Source organism: Canis lupus, chromosome 6 (genome assembly GCF_003254725.2).
Source record: "Canis lupus dingo isolate Sandy chromosome 6, ASM325472v2, whole genome shotgun sequence".
Taxonomy (NCBI): domain Eukaryota; kingdom Metazoa; phylum Chordata; class Mammalia; order Carnivora; family Canidae; genus Canis; species Canis lupus.
The window spans coordinates 33,405,991-33,421,875 of record NC_064248.1 but is presented as its reverse complement, the minus strand read 5'-3'; the positions used below and the strand labels follow the sequence as shown (position 1 = coordinate 33,421,875).

At 51.3% G+C, this 15,885-nt stretch overlaps 1 protein-coding gene across 14 annotated transcripts in view; it reads left to right on the top strand.

The window, feature by feature from the left end:
• The first annotated feature begins 4,781 nt into the window (after positions 1 to 4,781).
• METTL22 (methyltransferase 22, Kin17 lysine) overlaps positions 4,782 to 15,885 on the top strand; it is a 38,888-nt gene continuing 27,784 nt past the window's right edge. For 9 of the 14 annotated variants that reach the window (XR_007411276.1, XR_007411277.1, XM_049111417.1 and 6 more), the window contains exons 1-5: positions 4,782 to 4,921; positions 8,660 to 8,825; positions 10,065 to 10,418; positions 14,327 to 14,367; positions 14,457 to 14,601. Coding sequence is in view for 12 of the 14 variants with exons in the window: in XM_049111417.1 (XP_048967374.1) it covers positions 8,720 to 8,825; positions 10,065 to 10,418; positions 14,327 to 14,367; positions 14,457 to 14,601 (646 nt within the window). In the remaining 2 variants the exon portion in view is untranslated. Of the gene's footprint in view, positions 4,922 to 5,379; positions 5,502 to 5,864; positions 6,010 to 8,659; positions 8,826 to 10,064; positions 10,419 to 10,533; positions 10,669 to 14,326; positions 14,368 to 14,456; positions 14,602 to 15,885 lie in introns of those variants that run through there. The other 5 variants (XM_049111416.1, XM_049111415.1, XM_025416559.3 and 2 more) reach the window with 5 other exon arrangements.

The following is a 15,885-nucleotide window of genomic DNA, read 5'->3' as shown; positions in this document are numbered from 1 at the left end:
ACTAGGAGTGAATGCTCATGGTTTCACAGTTTATTTCTGGGGTGATGAACACGTTCTGGGATGAGATGGTGGTGACAGCGGGATGGCCCCGTGAATACACTAAATCCACAGATCCGTACACCCGCTCATTGGGGCTGCTGTAACAGCACGCCAAAGAAAGAGTGGTTCATAAGCCATGGAGATTTCCTTCCCAAAGTGCTGGAGGCTGGAAATCCGAGGCTAGAAATCCTCCCGAACCTGCCCCCATCCTATCTTCACCCAAGAACAAACCGCTACATCAATCTGAAGACATCTTTCCAGACCTCTGAGCATTTACATCAGCTGTGTGCATCCTAGAAAAACAAAACCATGTAATATTTGGTGAGCATTTTTTTCTTATATAACTGATATTTATACACTTTGTATGGTCCTGCAATGTGCTTTTTTTTTTTTTTTTAATCTAACAACATGACTTGGTAAAATTAGTGAAATTCAGGGATTCTTCAAAATGCAACGGATGCTATTAGATCACCCCAAGGGGGCAGGAGAGTCATGCCTGGCACCTTCCTCGTGTTCTATTTTTGTTATTCATTCTCAAAACAACACTTCAAGACTAGGTATGATTTCAATTCTGGAGAAATTCGAATGATAAGTTCTAGGGAAGTAATAACGTGCCCGACCACCTAGCATGTGGAACGTTCCCCGCGATTCCGAGTGGAAAGGACTGGCCAGCGGCCCCACTGAGGATTCGAACCCAGCGCTGGCGAGCAGGCAGGTCAGCTCGGTGCCTCTGGGCCCAGAACCAGGAACCAGAGAGCCAGGCGATGATCGCTGCGCATTTGCAGCAGGTGTTATTAGAAGCTAGAAGTGGGCAGAAGGCAGGGGGCAGAGTTATAATCGCCTAGGGGAAGAGCTCTCCCTCGGAGGACAAAATCTTCCAGCGCTGATTGAGAAAACACATGAAGCATTCGGTAAACACAGCACCTTTGGCAAGGGGGCTGCTCTGGATGCCCCAGCCAGTCATAATCACCTGACGGCAATTTCCTGCAGCCTGGCTTCTCATCACACATCTGGCAGTGCGTCCGCCGTCCTCTGTCGCATACATGATTTGTCATTAGCCCAGGCGGTGGGGGTAATGTACACGCCGGCAAGTGTGAGCTAGCACTGTAACCCTGGGGTCGCCAAGCCTTGGGAGAGCCACTGGAGGGAGGAGGCATGCAGGAAAGGGCCTTTCACTGAGGCGTCATCCAGCAGGCAGGCTTGGACATCTGGGAGACGGCCTGCCAGCTCCGCCATGCAGAAGCTGGGTGACTCCCAGGAAGGCACTGGGCCTCTCTGAGCCTCCGGGGTGGTCGTGTGGATGGAGGAACTGAACACGAAGGGGACAGCAGAGTGGCTTGTAAATAGCTGAGTGGTGGAATAGGGAGAGACCTCTCCAGACACCTGCAGAGCTCTGCAAAGAAGGGCTGGCTCTCCTCCCCCTTTATTCTGATAGGCTCCTCTCCAGTGGCAAAGGACCTCAGGACCTCAGGACAAAGTGGCATAAACAGTAACCCTTTTGTTATGTTCCTGGATTCTGTGGGTCAGGAATTCAGGCAGGGCACCGTGGGGCTAGCTTCTGTTCTAGGTTGTCTGGGAGCCTCAGCTGGGAGGACCAAGAGGCTGGGTGTGGAAGGGGGGGGGCAGTACTCACAAAGCAGGGGGCTGAAGAGCTGGGTCCAGAGCATCCCTTCCAAGATGCTTTCTATTGTGGGTTGAACGGTGTCTCCCCAAAAGATATGTTTCAGTTCTAACCCTGTACCTGAACACAACCTTATTTGGAGATAGGGTTTTTGCAGATGTAATAAGGTGAAGATAAGGTCATGCTGGGTTAGGTGAACCCTAATACAGTAACCGGTACCCTCACAAAAAGGCAATTTATTTATTTCCTTAAAATATTTTATTTATTTACTTATTTGAGAGAGAGAGAAGGGGATGGAGGGAAAGGGAGAAGCAGGCTTCCCACTGAGCAGGAGCCTGATGTGGGGCTTGATCCCAGGACCCTGAGATCATGACCTGAGCCCAGAGGCTTAGCAGACTGAGCCACCCAGGCGCCCTGAAAAGGCAATTTAAACACATACATACACAGAGGCAGAAATTGGAGTAATGCATCTATAAGCCAAGGACTGCTGAGAGCCATCAGAAGCTACCTCCTTGCCTCTGGAGGTAGTGTGGACCCAATGTTTGTGTCCCCACAAATTCATATGTTGAGGACCCCGACCCCCCAGTGAGGACATATTTGAAGACCGAGCCTCTAAGGAAGTAGGTAAGGTTCAATGAGGTCCTAAGGGTGGAGCCTGACTGTGGAGAATTAGCATCCTTGTAAGAAGGGGCACCAGGGAACCTGCTCCCTCTCTCCTTGTACACATGAAGCAGAAGCCAGGTGACAACGCAGAAAAGGCAGCTGCCTGCAACCCAAGGGGAGAGCTCTCACCAGAACCCGACCACGCTGGCACCTCGGGCTTGGAATTCCCAGCCCCCTAACCTGTGAGGAAGTAAATGTCTGCTGTTTAAGCCATGATGTCCATGGTGTTCTGTTATGGCAGCTTGAACCGACTAATACAGAGTCTCTGGAGAGTACAGGGCCGGTGACACTTGATTTCGAACTTCTGGCCTCCAGGACTGTGGGAGAATAAACTCGTGTTGACTTAAGCCATCCCATTTGTGGTAACTTGTTACAGCAGCCATAGGACATTAATACAGTTTCATGGCTCACATTCCCAGGGCCCGGAAGGATGAAGAAGAGATTCACCCAGGGCTGTTGACAAGAATTTATTCTCCCACAGTTCTGGTAAGAAAACTGGTCAGCCACGTGCAAAAAGAATGAAACTGGACCACTTTCTTACACCTCACGCAAAAATAAACTCAGAATGGATTAAAGACCTAAGTGTGAGACCTGAAATCATAAAAATCCTAGAGGAGAACGCAGGCAGTTAACTTCTTCAACATCCACCCTAGCAACTTCTTTCTAGATGTGTCTCACTTGTTTCTGCAAGGGAAGCAAAAGCAAAAATAAACTAGTGGGACTTGATCAAAACAGAAAGCTTCTGCACAGCTAACGGAACAATCAACAAATCTAAAAGGCAGCCTACAGAATGGAAGAACATATTTGCAAATGACATAGCTGAGAAGGGGTTAGGATCCAAAATATATAACGAACTTGTGAAACTCAGCACCCAAAAACCAAATAATCCAAGTCAAAAAAATGGGCAGAGGACACGAACAGACATTTTTCCAAAGAGGACATACAGATGGCCAACAGACACATGACAAGATGCTCGGGGTGATGATTGGGCATCAGGGACATGTAAATCAAAACCACAATGAGATATCACCTCACACCTGTCAGAATGGATAAAATCGGGCAGCCCGGGTGGCTCAGCAGTTTAGCGCCACCTTCGGCCCAGGGCATGATCCTGGAGACCGGGGATTGAACCTGTCGGGCTCCCTGCATGGAGCCTGCTTCTCCCTCTGCCTGTGTCTCTGCCTCTCTCTCTCTCTCTGTGTCTCTCATAAATAAATAAAATCTTTTTTAAAAAATGGATAAAATCAACAATACAAAAACCAACAGGTGTTGGCGAGGACATGGAGAAAAAGGGACCCTCGTGCATGGCTGGTGGGAACACAAACTGGTGCAGCCACTGTGGAAAACAGTGCAGAGGGTCCTCAAAAAATTAAATAGAACTCCCCTATCATCCAGCAAGAGCACTCCTGGGTATTTACCCAAGGAATACAAGAATACTCCTTCAAAGGGATACACACACACACACACACACACACCCGTTTCTAGCAGCATTATTTGCAAGAGCCAAGATCCGGAAGCAGCCCAAGGGTCCATCGACTGATGAATGGGTAAAGGTGTGGCACAGACACAGAGTGGAATATCACGCAGCCAGAGAAAAGAATGAAATCTTGCCATTTGCAATGACACGGATGGAGCTACAGTGTGTGATGCCGAGTGAAATTAAGTCAGAGAAAGATAAATACCCTGTGATCTCACTCATGGGCAGCATTTCAGAAACAAAACACACGAGCAAAGGAAAAGCAGAAAGAGACAACCCCAGAAACAGACTGTTAACGATAGAGAACAAACCGATGGCTACCAGAGGGGAGGTGGGGGGAGGAGGAGGATGAGAGAGTATACTTACGATGACAAGAAAATAAAAATAAAATTTAAAAAAATAAAAATTAAAGCTTCTCCCCCAAAAAAACTAAATCATGTGTAAGTATAAATTTAAAAAAAGTAAAAATTAAAGCTTCTCCCCGCCCAAAAAATAAATCACGTGTAAGTATAAGTTTTTAAAAAATAAAAATTAAAGCTTCTCCTCCCCCCAAAATAAATCACGTGCAAGTACAGTTGCCATTTCCTGGGTGCTCGCAGCATGCCGAGGATGATGCTAACTGCTTTCCGAGCATTATTGTGTTTCCCCTTTCCGATTCAGAGAAGCCCAGCATGGGTTGCAGATGTGAACCAGCAGCTTTTTCTCTCCCCAACGCATTCAAAACCTAGTGGGGGAGACGGTAAACAGGTCTTGACAACCAGAGTCACAGGCGCTCTGATGGAGAGAGCTGGAGGAGGGGGAATCCAGGAAGGCTTCCTGGAAGAGGTGACCCCAAGTAGCCTAGCCCCTGGCCCATAGCCTACAGTAGGATCCTCGTGGCCCGACGTGCAGGTCGGTCTGTGCCAAGCCTCGTGAACGGCGAAAGGCGCAAAGTCCCAGGGCTGCAGGTCAAGGCAGGGTACCCGGCCCCGCCCCCCGCGCGGCTCCGCAGGTGGGCGTGGCCACGGCGCGGCGGCGGCGGAGGGGGCGTGGCCGCGCCTGCGCAGACCGCCCACAATGGCGGCCGCCTGAGCCCGGCGGGGAGAGGCCTCGGCCGGACTCCCTCCTGCAGCCCGCGGCGGGTAAGCTCCCGGGACAGGCAGCGGGATGGGGACGGTGCAGGGAGCCTCCTGGCCGCGGCCTGGCCCTGACGCCAGCCCCCACTCGGCCTCGCTGTCCCCTGCCGACCCGGGCCGGTGGGAGACGGGGCCGCGCCGCCTTGCAGGTTTCGGTCCGGGGGTCCAGGCCGCCCCCGGGTCGCGGACCAAGACGGGAGGGCGAGGCCGGAGAGGGACTGCCCTGTGGGCGGCACTGAGGGAGGCGGCGAGACGGGAGGGGTCCCCGCAGCCCCCGACTCCGGGCGCCGAGTCTGCGCAGGGCTCCCGCGCCCCGGGCCGCCGTCCCTCCGCCCCTCCGCCGCCCCGACCTCCCTCGCACCTGCCCCGCCGCAGCCCGTTCCCCGCCGCAGCCCCGCCCCGCCCCGCCGCAGCACCTGCCCCGCCGCTGCCCATTCCCCGCCTTAGCCCCGCCCCGCGTCGGCTCCTGCCCCGTGTTAGCCCCGCCCCGCGGCAGCCCCGCCCCGCGGCAGCACCTGCCCAGCCTCAGCCCCCGCCCGGTGTGAGCCCGTCGCAGACGTGCGCCCAGGGCCCCGTTGGTGAATGCGTGAGTTGACCGACACCTGGCAAAGGGAAAGCCTGGGAGGCCGGGAGGTCTTCTAATCCACAAATAGGAGACCCTGACTGGGGGGCCCGAGGGGAGAAAGGATGAGCCTGGCCCCCGACAGCCTTGGAGAGGCGAGCTGCTGCGGGATGAGCCTCAGCCCCAGGGAGGCCCATCTGCAGGCTGGGGGTCCATTCCCCCCCTCTCCAGAGGCGCCCGGACTGAAGCCATCCAACTGTAGCATTCCCAGAGACTCTGAGTCAGCTGTTCCTAAGTAGAAACACTGGCTCTTCTTGCCTTTTTCCACCCTCCAGCACACTCTCCAATAGTAATTACTTTTTTTTTTTATTTTTGTTTATTCATGAGGGACACAGAGAAAGGCAGAGACACAAGCAGAGGGAGATGCAGGCTCCACGCAGGGAGCCCAACGTGGGACTCAATCCCGGGTCTCCAGGATCATGCCCTGAGCCAAAGGCAGGAGCCCAACCGCTTAGCCACCCAGGCATCCCTAGTAATTACTATTGCTGCAACAATTGACACTTACTGTCGTTACATGTTGGCCGTTTAACTCTGTCCTGAACCCTAAAACCGATGGTCTCATTTAATCTTCATACAGGCGGGGGGGGGGGGGGGGCAGGTAGGTACAAGACACTACTGTTCCCAGATAACTGGTCCTAGGAGAAGGCCTCTAAAGGGATCCCACTTCCTGGTTCTCAGTCGTAGGGTACATTTCTGGGAAGCCCAGGTAGTTTGAATTTTAAAACTAAAAATTCAACCAGAAATGAAGAATTTGAGTTTGATTTTTTTTTTGTCTATGTTTAAAAAGAGTTAGTGTCGAATTATAATATTATGCTCCTTCGTGGGATGTGATTTTTCCAACGAAATTGCACTATAGCAAGGAACAGCAAGCGTCCTTTGGTTGTGTTTGACTTTCAGAGCATCGTCACAGAGGATCTTTTTTTTTTCTTCTTCTTCCAAAACTGTATGTGGAAGTCCTCAGGATATCTTTCAGCCCTGGGAGAGCCACATCTACCTTTGAGACATTTATTCCTGTCTTTGGATCCAGCCTAACTGTTCCAGACCACATTGGTTGAGGGCTTTTGCCTGAGGAAGGAGCATTTCTCCTCCATCACTTTCACTGGCACTGTGAAATCCTACATCATTTTACTAGATTCACAACATCACTTCTCAATCCACTTACTTTGTGCCGGCTTCTGGTGTCAAGTGAGAAAGCCAGCATGGAGGCTGATTTAACAAGGGATCAGCTTTTCCACAAAAATTTTTTGTGGGGGGACACCTTTGGCTTCCCCATGGCACATCCTTAAAGGTAGGAACTCTAATTAGGTGCGCTCAGACTGTGAGGACAGCCCAGGTTACCGTAATCCCACTTTCCAATTGAAGAAATATAGGCCCGAGAGGTTTCGTGCCATGCCTAGGACACACGGCTAGTGCATGCACCTACCCAGGTAGGAACAGCTCCTGTAGAAGGTCAGGGGTTATCAGCAGGTTTGGGCCAAACGCGCCTGAAACCAGCCCAAGACAAGGAGTTAACAACTGCTGTGGGGCCACAGACTCTGCTCAGTTCTTTATGCCCCGGGAACCCTGTAAGGTGAGAATATAGCCTAGAGGTGAAGAAACAGGTCAAGAGAGGTGAAGTGATGTCCCCCAGGTCACATGGCGACGATTCAGAAACGGGTTTACACCCACTCCGCCAGCATCCCAGCCCATGGCTGTGTGTTGCTGCCATGCAGTGAGGCAGACGTTTAGTTGCAGAGGGAGCCTTCCTGTTTTGACCCCTTTGCCTCAGAGGTAGTTTCCGCAGCCGTTGGCTGTGTCACCTGCATAATCTCTCACATCTGTACCTCACGGGTACAGTGATTCCCTTGGCTGCTTTATCTTTGAATCTCCGCTTGGTGGCTCATTCTCTTTCTAATTTAAAAAGAATGCTTTAGGGGCATCTGGGTGGCTAAGTCGGTTGGGTGTCTGCCTTCAGCTTGGGTCATGGTTCCAGGGTCCCGGGATCAAGCTCCATGTCAGGCTCCCTGCTTGGCATGGAGTCTACTTCTCCTTCTCCCTCTGCTGCTCCCCCTGCTTGTGCTCGCTCTCTCTCTCCGCCCCCCCCCCATCAAATAAATAAGTAAAAACTTATTTAAAAAAAAAAAAAAGAATGCTTTAGAGCAACAAGGGTATTTGGGCAGTTGAAGTCAACTTCTAGAATTAAAAAAAAAAAAAAAAAAAAAACCTAAAGGAGAAATAACTAAATGCAAAGCGTAAATTGTGATTGAATACTGTTTTAGGAAAAGCCAGCTATAAAAGCATGAGAAATGGAGAAAGTTGGCTATGGACAGGGTTGGGGTTTTAAATGGTACAAAGAAATCTTAGGTTATCTTAGATCTGCTACTGATCTTGTGGTTATATGACAGCATGTCTTAAGAGAAAGACAGTATGGGGCACCTGGGCTCAGTCGGTTTAGCGGCTGCCTCCGGCTCAGGTCATGATCTGGGAGTTCCAGGATGGAGTCCTGCATCGGGCTCCCTGCTCGGTAGGAGTCTGTTTCTCTCTCTGCCCCTCACCCCACTCATGCTCTCTCTCTCATTCTCTCTGTGTCTCTCAAATAAATAAACAAAATATTTAAAAAGGGGGAAAGAAACTGTAGAGAAATTTAGAGATAAAATGTGTCTAGAATTTCCTTTTGGTTCAAGGGAGCAAAAACCCAGGTAGACAGATCAATTGACCCCATATGACAAGGTGTTGATGACCACTGGATCTAAGCAGTGGGTATATAACAGTTTATTTTGTTATGCCCTCAACTTTCTTGTCTCTTTGAAAATTGTCAAATGCAAAAAGTAGGAAAAAATTAAAAGTGAAGGAAAACTTTATCAGTATAAATGGAAATCTGGATCCTTTGCCATAAATAAAAGACTCCTGTGAAACTGAACACACTGTAAACAGAATAACACAATTCTAGCTGGATTCTTTTCCCTTGCAAAGCCTCCGAGACTTTCTCCTTTGAAAGAAAGGAGAGAATCCTTGAAAAATTGAGAGAATCAGAAAAGGGAAGCATCTTCCCCCAGAGAAAGTTATTTACTACCGGGTTGGAGAGTATTTACACTGCTCCCCTTTGGGACCTGCTGTCCTGAGGACTTGATCTTGCCTTCCAGGTGCTGCTGTCCCATGATTAACGTGGAGCCCGGCCATGGTAGCTGGCCCCTACCCCAGCCATGGACGAGGTTACGTTCAGAAGTGACACTGTGCTCTCAGATGTCCACCTCTACACCCCAAACCACAGGCACCTCATGGTGCGGCTGAATGGCATGGGGCAGCCCGGTAAGGTCCTGCAAGTGTGCAGAGGGGCCCAGCACCCTGTGGATCTGTTTTGTTTTCTACTTTCTCATATTCTTCTTTGGGGGGAAAAGATCAGCAAGTTTACATTGTTCAGCTGCTACTCTTGTTGGGTTGAGTAAACACCTGTGCTTTCCTGAGCACCTACTCTGTGTAGGGTGCGGGGAAGTGGATGGCAGTGGTGGGCAGGACCTGCTGGGAGTGAGAAGGGAACAAGCCAAGCCCTGCCCTTGGGGAGCCTGTTGCCCAGTTTGGGCTCCTTTTGCCCCACCCCAATTCAGGCCCCTCTGTCACTTGGCTGGATGCCTCCAGCTCCTCCCACCAGGGCTCCTTGGCTCTGCTCTGCACACCTTCCCCTACTCATCTCCCCAGCATCCAAGGGGATCTTTTAGAAATGTGACTCACATCAGCGCCCTGATTGAGACCCTCTGGTGTCTCCCTCTTGCTATTAGAATAAAATTGGACTCTTCACCCTGGCCTGTGAGCCCAGGCTGACCCAGTGTGTTCACACTTGCCCTTCTGTGCTCTGTTCTGTTCCTCACACACTGCATGCACTTCTTCCCTTCCAGCCCTGACTCCACATGTCTCCTCACACGGGCCCTCCCCAGCTTTGACACCCTGTTTCCACTTGTGATGTGATTAATACTCCTCTTTCCCTCATGTCCCAGTCTGGGCCCTGAATTCAGAAGCCTGAGATTCATGGATGGATCATTGCCCAGCCTGGGTCAGATAGCCAGGGGAGAGGGGGACTGCAGCCCAGGTCTATCCCCTCAATCCCTTGTACCTCCGCCTCCAGCCCACCTGTCTGGAACACATACTTGTCCCAGTAACTTTCCAGCCACAGATGGGGGAGGCGGCATGGTGTCCTTGTCCTGTCCTCTGGGCTGGGTCTGTGTCTTACCTTGGCCGTGTCAGAAGCTGTGTGGCCTCGTCAGCTCCTTTCATCCCCCCAAGCCTCTGTGTCCACGTTCATAGGGTGGAGCTGGCACCACTGTCTTCATAGCGCAGGAAGGGTTAGGGTGATGGAGGCCGAGCACTTTCTCTATAGATGCTCGTCAAATGCTAGCTGCTCTCAGTGAGTGGCCCCAGCTTCTCGGCTGAGTCAAACGGGCTTTTTCTGTGGGCATTACTATGCCTGGCCTTTAGAACTCTGTCCCAGTGGAGATCTGGATTTTCTGCAGGGAGGAGACAGCCCGGAGATACCGTGTTCGTCTTGCCTTTCAGTTTTCCTGTCCCAGTTCAAGCTTCTGTGGAACCGAGACTCTCAGACAGACTCAGGGGCAGAGGGCGGCAGTCATGGCACGGTTCCCGCCGAGGACACGCCCCCACGTGGGTCGGGCAGTGCCAAGCCCCCTCTGGGGAGTGGCTGCAGGATTGACACTGGCCAGGAGGGTGTGGGAGCTCAGCTGGACGAGGACGGGGATTTGGACGTCAAGAGGAGACCCCGGGCTGCTACGGACCCCAAACCAGCAGGGCTTCCAAGAGACAAGGTACATCCCACGATTCTAACGCAGGAGGAAGATGACCCCCTGGCAGACGAAGCACAAGAGAGCAGCCCCCACGATATCATCAGAATAGGTAAGTACAGGCAGGCTGTGTTCTAGGCCATTCCATTGGGGGTGGTGCGGAACTCACTCCAGAACCCTACTCTGTGTCTTTCATGGATTACCTCTCTTCCTCACGGCCTTTCCAGGGATGAGCGTCCCCATTTCACAGAGGCAGGAGCTGCAGCTCAGAGAGGTTGAGGAACATGCCCCAGGTCACACAGCCAGTCAGTGGCAGAGTGGCGATTTGCACCCGGGTTTGCCTGACACCGCAGCCTATGTTTGTATGTCACGTGATCAGACCATTGGAACGTTCTGTCCTGGGGCGGGGAGGTGGAGGGGGCATGATGACTCTTTTCACTCTCAGCCTTCACTTGATTAGCTTCGCTGAGCAGGGAATGGCAGACTTGGGTATTCTATACCGAGGGCTTGGTCTCTGGTGTGTGTGTGTGTGTTTGGCGTCCTGGGAATTTACCTTCCTGACCTTCCTGCAGGCTGAGAACAAAGTCCCACAGCAGAGGGCCAGGGTATGGCCAGGTTCCTGGCCTGTCCATATCACAGACCTCGTGCTGAGGCCCTTCCTTCAGCATGCTGTCACTCCTGCCCGGCCTGAGGGAGCCAAGAGGCAATTAAATGCTCAAGCTCCAGGGATAACCCCGGTTGTGCCGTCCCCGCTGGAAGGTGTGATGTGAGGGACCAGATCTTGGACTCTGGCGCCCTGCAGATCTGGGCTTCAACCCACTCCACCCCTCACGAGCCAGGTGACCTTTGACCCACAGAGCCTGTCCCGTGTTTGCACCCATAAATGGGGTACAGAATACTGCTCTCTGGTGATCATTCGGTAAATAACGCCCAGTATGTGCCTGTACCGAGCCTGATACAGAGTCGACCCCAAGCAGATGTCTGTCTCCTGACAACCATTTTCCTCTGACCCCATAGACCAGGCCATTGTTTTCAGGTTATGGACCCATCTAAGGAGCCGATTAAAAAACACCCGGAGGGGAGGGGCGCCTGGGTGGCTCAACCAGTTGAGTGTCTGACCCTGGATCTCAGCTCAGGTCTTGGGTGAGTTCAAGCCCCATGTTAGGCATGGAGTCTGCTGTAAGAAAACAAAACCCAGAGGGGAGGAGGATGTTTTTTTCCAAATCATTTGAGAGAATTGTCAAAAACCCTATAAAGGTTTTCCATGGACCTTCTAGGAATCCATAGATCCAAGGTTCAAAATAAATTATGATCATTTCCTGGAGAAAAGACAAAGAAACTGAGACCCAAACAGAAGAGAAAGAGGCAGGGTTGGAACTCAGATTCTGAGTCCTGTGCCTCTTCCCTTGACTCAGTGAATTGGGTAAGTCCCTTAATCACTCAGGACTCAGTTTCCTTGTCTGTAAAATAGGTATAACTACTTCCAGTTATAAAGAACAAAGAGATGGCTCCCATAGAGCTTTAGCACAGTGCCTGGCACATAGTAGCTATTCAGTCAGTGTGATCTGCTGTCAGCTTTAGTCCCTGGGGTCTGCTCTAAGTGAGGAGACAAGATACTGGATGAGAGAGAGTGGGGTCCCTGCAGGTCCAAAGACCCTATCCTGATGGGAGCAGGATACAGACCAGACTCTTAAACAATCTTCCTCACCCGGTTTGCTAAGCTTGGTCTCTCACGGGTATAATCCTGAGGCTGGGAGGAGGCCCACCCAGGGGATGGTGCATGGTGGGGTGCAGAGACTGGGGAAGGGGCCGGCTGGGGCAGCCGACACCGAGGGTCTGGAGCAGGGCTGGAGAAGCAAGGACCCTGAGGAAGCCTCTTCACTGCCTGCTCTCTGCTGCAGGAGCCTTCACCACGACAGGCAGGTCCTCCCCACCCCCAATGCTCCATGGACACCCTTTCAGGTCCCACTCTACGCCTGCCACTTCCCAGCTCTGCCCACAGGCCACCTGCACCACCTCCGTCAGCCTTATTTCCTCACCTGTGAGGTAACACTCAAGCCTGTTTCACTGGTGGTTTTGAGGATTAAATGACAGGTTAGGGGATCCCTGGGTGGTGCAGCGGTTTGGCGCCTGCCTTTGGCCCAGGGCGCGATCCTGGAGACCCGGGATCGAATCCCACATCAGGCTCCCGGTGCATGGAGTCTGCCCTCTCTCTCTCTCTCTCTCTCTCTCTCTCTGTGACTATCATAAATAAATTTAAAAAAAAAAAAATTTAAAATAAATAAATAAATAAATAAATAAATAAATAAATAAATAAATAAATAACTGACTGACAGGTTATTCACAGAGCATTTGGCATGGTGCTCAGCTCAGAGAAAAAGTGCTTTCCCTATAACTTCTACAAATGCCTCAGCTTCAGTATCTTCATCTGTAAGTCGAAGCGGTGGTAGCTATTTCACAGGGCTGCTGTGACCCATCAGGAACAGCCTGCCTGGCCCCAGGCCTGGCTGGGGGACATCTCTCCACTAAGTGTTTAGTGAGTTAACTCTGTTGTTGGTGGACATGTTTTTATTCCACTTTCAAACCAGGTAGACAGGTACGTGTTGGGCTTCAGGAACCTGAAATCCTGAAGGGAGTGTATTGTACTAAAAGTGACCTCTTCCGAGCCACCAATATCCAGTCCAGCCAAGATGCTGGTGGACAATGCCTCAGTCATCTTCTATTTAAGGATCAGATTTTAAGTCTCCATGCAGGGCAGAAATCTTGGGTCAGATTTATCATGGAGAAGCCTGCAGAGCAGGGGCCCAGGTCCCCAGGAAGACTACACATGGCGGGTTTCTCCCCTCTAACCTGGGGACAGATGGCTACTGCTTCCGTTGAGCACCAGACAGACAGGTTTCCTTCTGTTCTGGACCCCACTCAGCTTTATTTTTAAAGATTTTATTTGTTTATTCATAGACACAGAGAGAGAGGCAGAGACACAGGCAGAGGGAGAGGGAGAAGCAGGCTCCATGCAGGGAGCCCAATGTGGGACTCCATCCCGGGTCTCCAGGATCATACCCCAGGCTGCAGGCGGCGCCAAACCGCTGCACCACTGGGGCTGCCCCCCACTCAGCTTTAAACAGGACTCTGTGAGATGCTGGTATTTGAGAGCTCAGGGGTCCAAAAACAAGGGCCTTCAGGCTGCCCCCCTCTCCTCGTAGGGCAGACCCTCACAGACAAAGTGTGCACAGCACCACCCGTGCTGCTTCTGACCCTGCAGTTCTCCTCTGCCCTTGGCCCCTTCTCCTATTTGTCACAAGCACGTGGTCTGATCTGGGCAACTCTGACAAGGACACAAAGCTACCCCACCGTGCACGTGTTGGGCATGTTTTAATTTGATAGCCATCGCCGTCTTGCTTAAAAATACCAGGGCTAATTCTTCTTTAACAGCAAGGATGTTTGCCACGTTCCTTTTTCTGTTTGGTCTCATATTTCTGTTCTCTCCCCTGCCCCCCACACCACCATCAGATTTTGTCTTAATACGTTTTGTGCTTGAGAATGCTTCTTACCATAGTTCACCTAAGAAAGGACATAAATTCCAGCTTACTTTGCTAACATCTGGTGTGGTTCTAAGCAGAAGAAATACTTGGAATGCACTGTGAGTCTTGTCAGCATAGAGACCCAGACAGCACAAATACGCTGGGACTGTAGTGCCCAGTCACGGGACATAGTAGGGTGGAGGGCGGGGTGTGTGTTTGGCTGGATTGGGCCAGGACGTGCAGTGACCCTGGTCTTCGGGCTGTGGGGCAGAGCTTCCCTGTTATCCAGGCAAGCCTCCGTGCCTGGCCTGGGAGTGCTGCTCACACACTGTACTCTCCCGACTGTTGCACGGCCCATGTTCCTGCCACCCTGCAGAACGCCCAAGGCCAGCGCTCATCAGGCCATGTTTGCAGATTGCCATGCACCTTGTCTGTCTTGTGTCCTATCTGTCCCCATTTTCATGGTGGCCCTTTCTCTTTTGGTTTCCATCCTGTCCAGAGCACACCATGGCCACCCCCCTGGAAGATGTTGGCAAGCAGGTGGGTAGGTCCTGTCCACTCCCTGTGGCCCCAAAGGGTCTCCTCAGAGCCTCACGTCGGCTGTCATTCCTTGTCCATCTCACCCCCAGGTGTGGCGGGGTGCCCTGCTCCTGGCAGACTACATCTTGTTCCAACGGGACCTCTTCCAAGGACGCACCGTGCTGGAGCTTGGGGCGGGCACAGGGCTGGCCAGCATCATCGCGGCCACCGTGGCACGTACCGTTTACTGTACAGGTAGGCCGCCATCCCAGGCTAAGGGGAGCAGTCCCTTCACAGGGCGTGTCCTGACTGTGTCAGAAAGTGAGGGGGAACAGCTGGAAATTGGGCCATCCCAATTGGGTGTGGTTGATTTTGCCATCCCATTCCGCTGGTTCTCTCCTGGGTTGTTTTCTCAATAACAGCAGGATGGCCCAGTGCGCCCGCAGGTGCAGGAGCACTTACACGGCAGGAGACATCGCTGTCCTGCTGACACCACCTCTCACACCCCGTGAAAGCACGGGTGGCTCAGAAAACCAGGATGGATACGCCTTTTATAGGCTTGAAAACAGGTGTACATTTTCTTCCCAGTTATAGACATCGTGCCTACTTTATTTTTTTTTTTAAGATTTTATTTATTTGAGAGAGAGAAAGAGTGAGAGAGAGCATGAGCGGGCGAGGAGAGGGAGAAGCAGGCTCCCGCTGAGCTGGGAGCCCAATGTGGGACTTGATCTCAGGACCCCACAATCATGACCTAAGCTGAAGGCAGTCGCTTAACTGAGACACCCAGGCGCCCCCAAGAAATTGTGCCTGCTCTTAGTGGAGACTTGTAGGATGGGAAATCAAATTGACTCATACTTTTACAATCCCCAGATTTGTTCAGCAGTATGCAATTTATTCAGCGCCCACTCTATGCCAAACACAGTCCTAGATGCAAGAGATCCAGGAGTAAATAACAGAGTCGCTGTCCCCCAGGAGCTTTAGAACCATTACTTTCACTGTTTGTGTATGGTTTTTAATCATTTTTCCTCTTTTTCTTTGAGTGTGTATACTCCCAAATAGTAGCTGAAATCAGATTGTGTATTCATTGCTATATGTTGCCAAAAACGTGGAAAAACATTTCTTTGAGAGCGTTTTTCAGAGTCATCAGAAACTTTTTATAAGTATGACTTTTAATGACCAGGTACTATCTCATCTCTTTTTTTAACCATTTTCCTGTGTTTGGGCATTTTTGGTTGTTCCCATGTGCTTTGGAGTTTTTCTTTTTCTTTTTGCAACGTTGTCAGGTGCACCATTGTGCGATGATCCTCAGACTAGGTGTGAAGCAGGTGTGACCCTTTTTAAGCTTTTGATACATATTGCCAAGTGATTTCTTTCTCAGTTTTTTATTTTGAAACAGTACTAGGCACACATAGAAACTGCTAAAATGGTACAGAAAGTGCCATAGACTCCTCCTCTCCTCCCCTCAGTGATGGCATCTCATGTACCATAGTTCACTGATGAAACCAGCAATTTGATGCGGGCACAGTGCTCCCAACTACA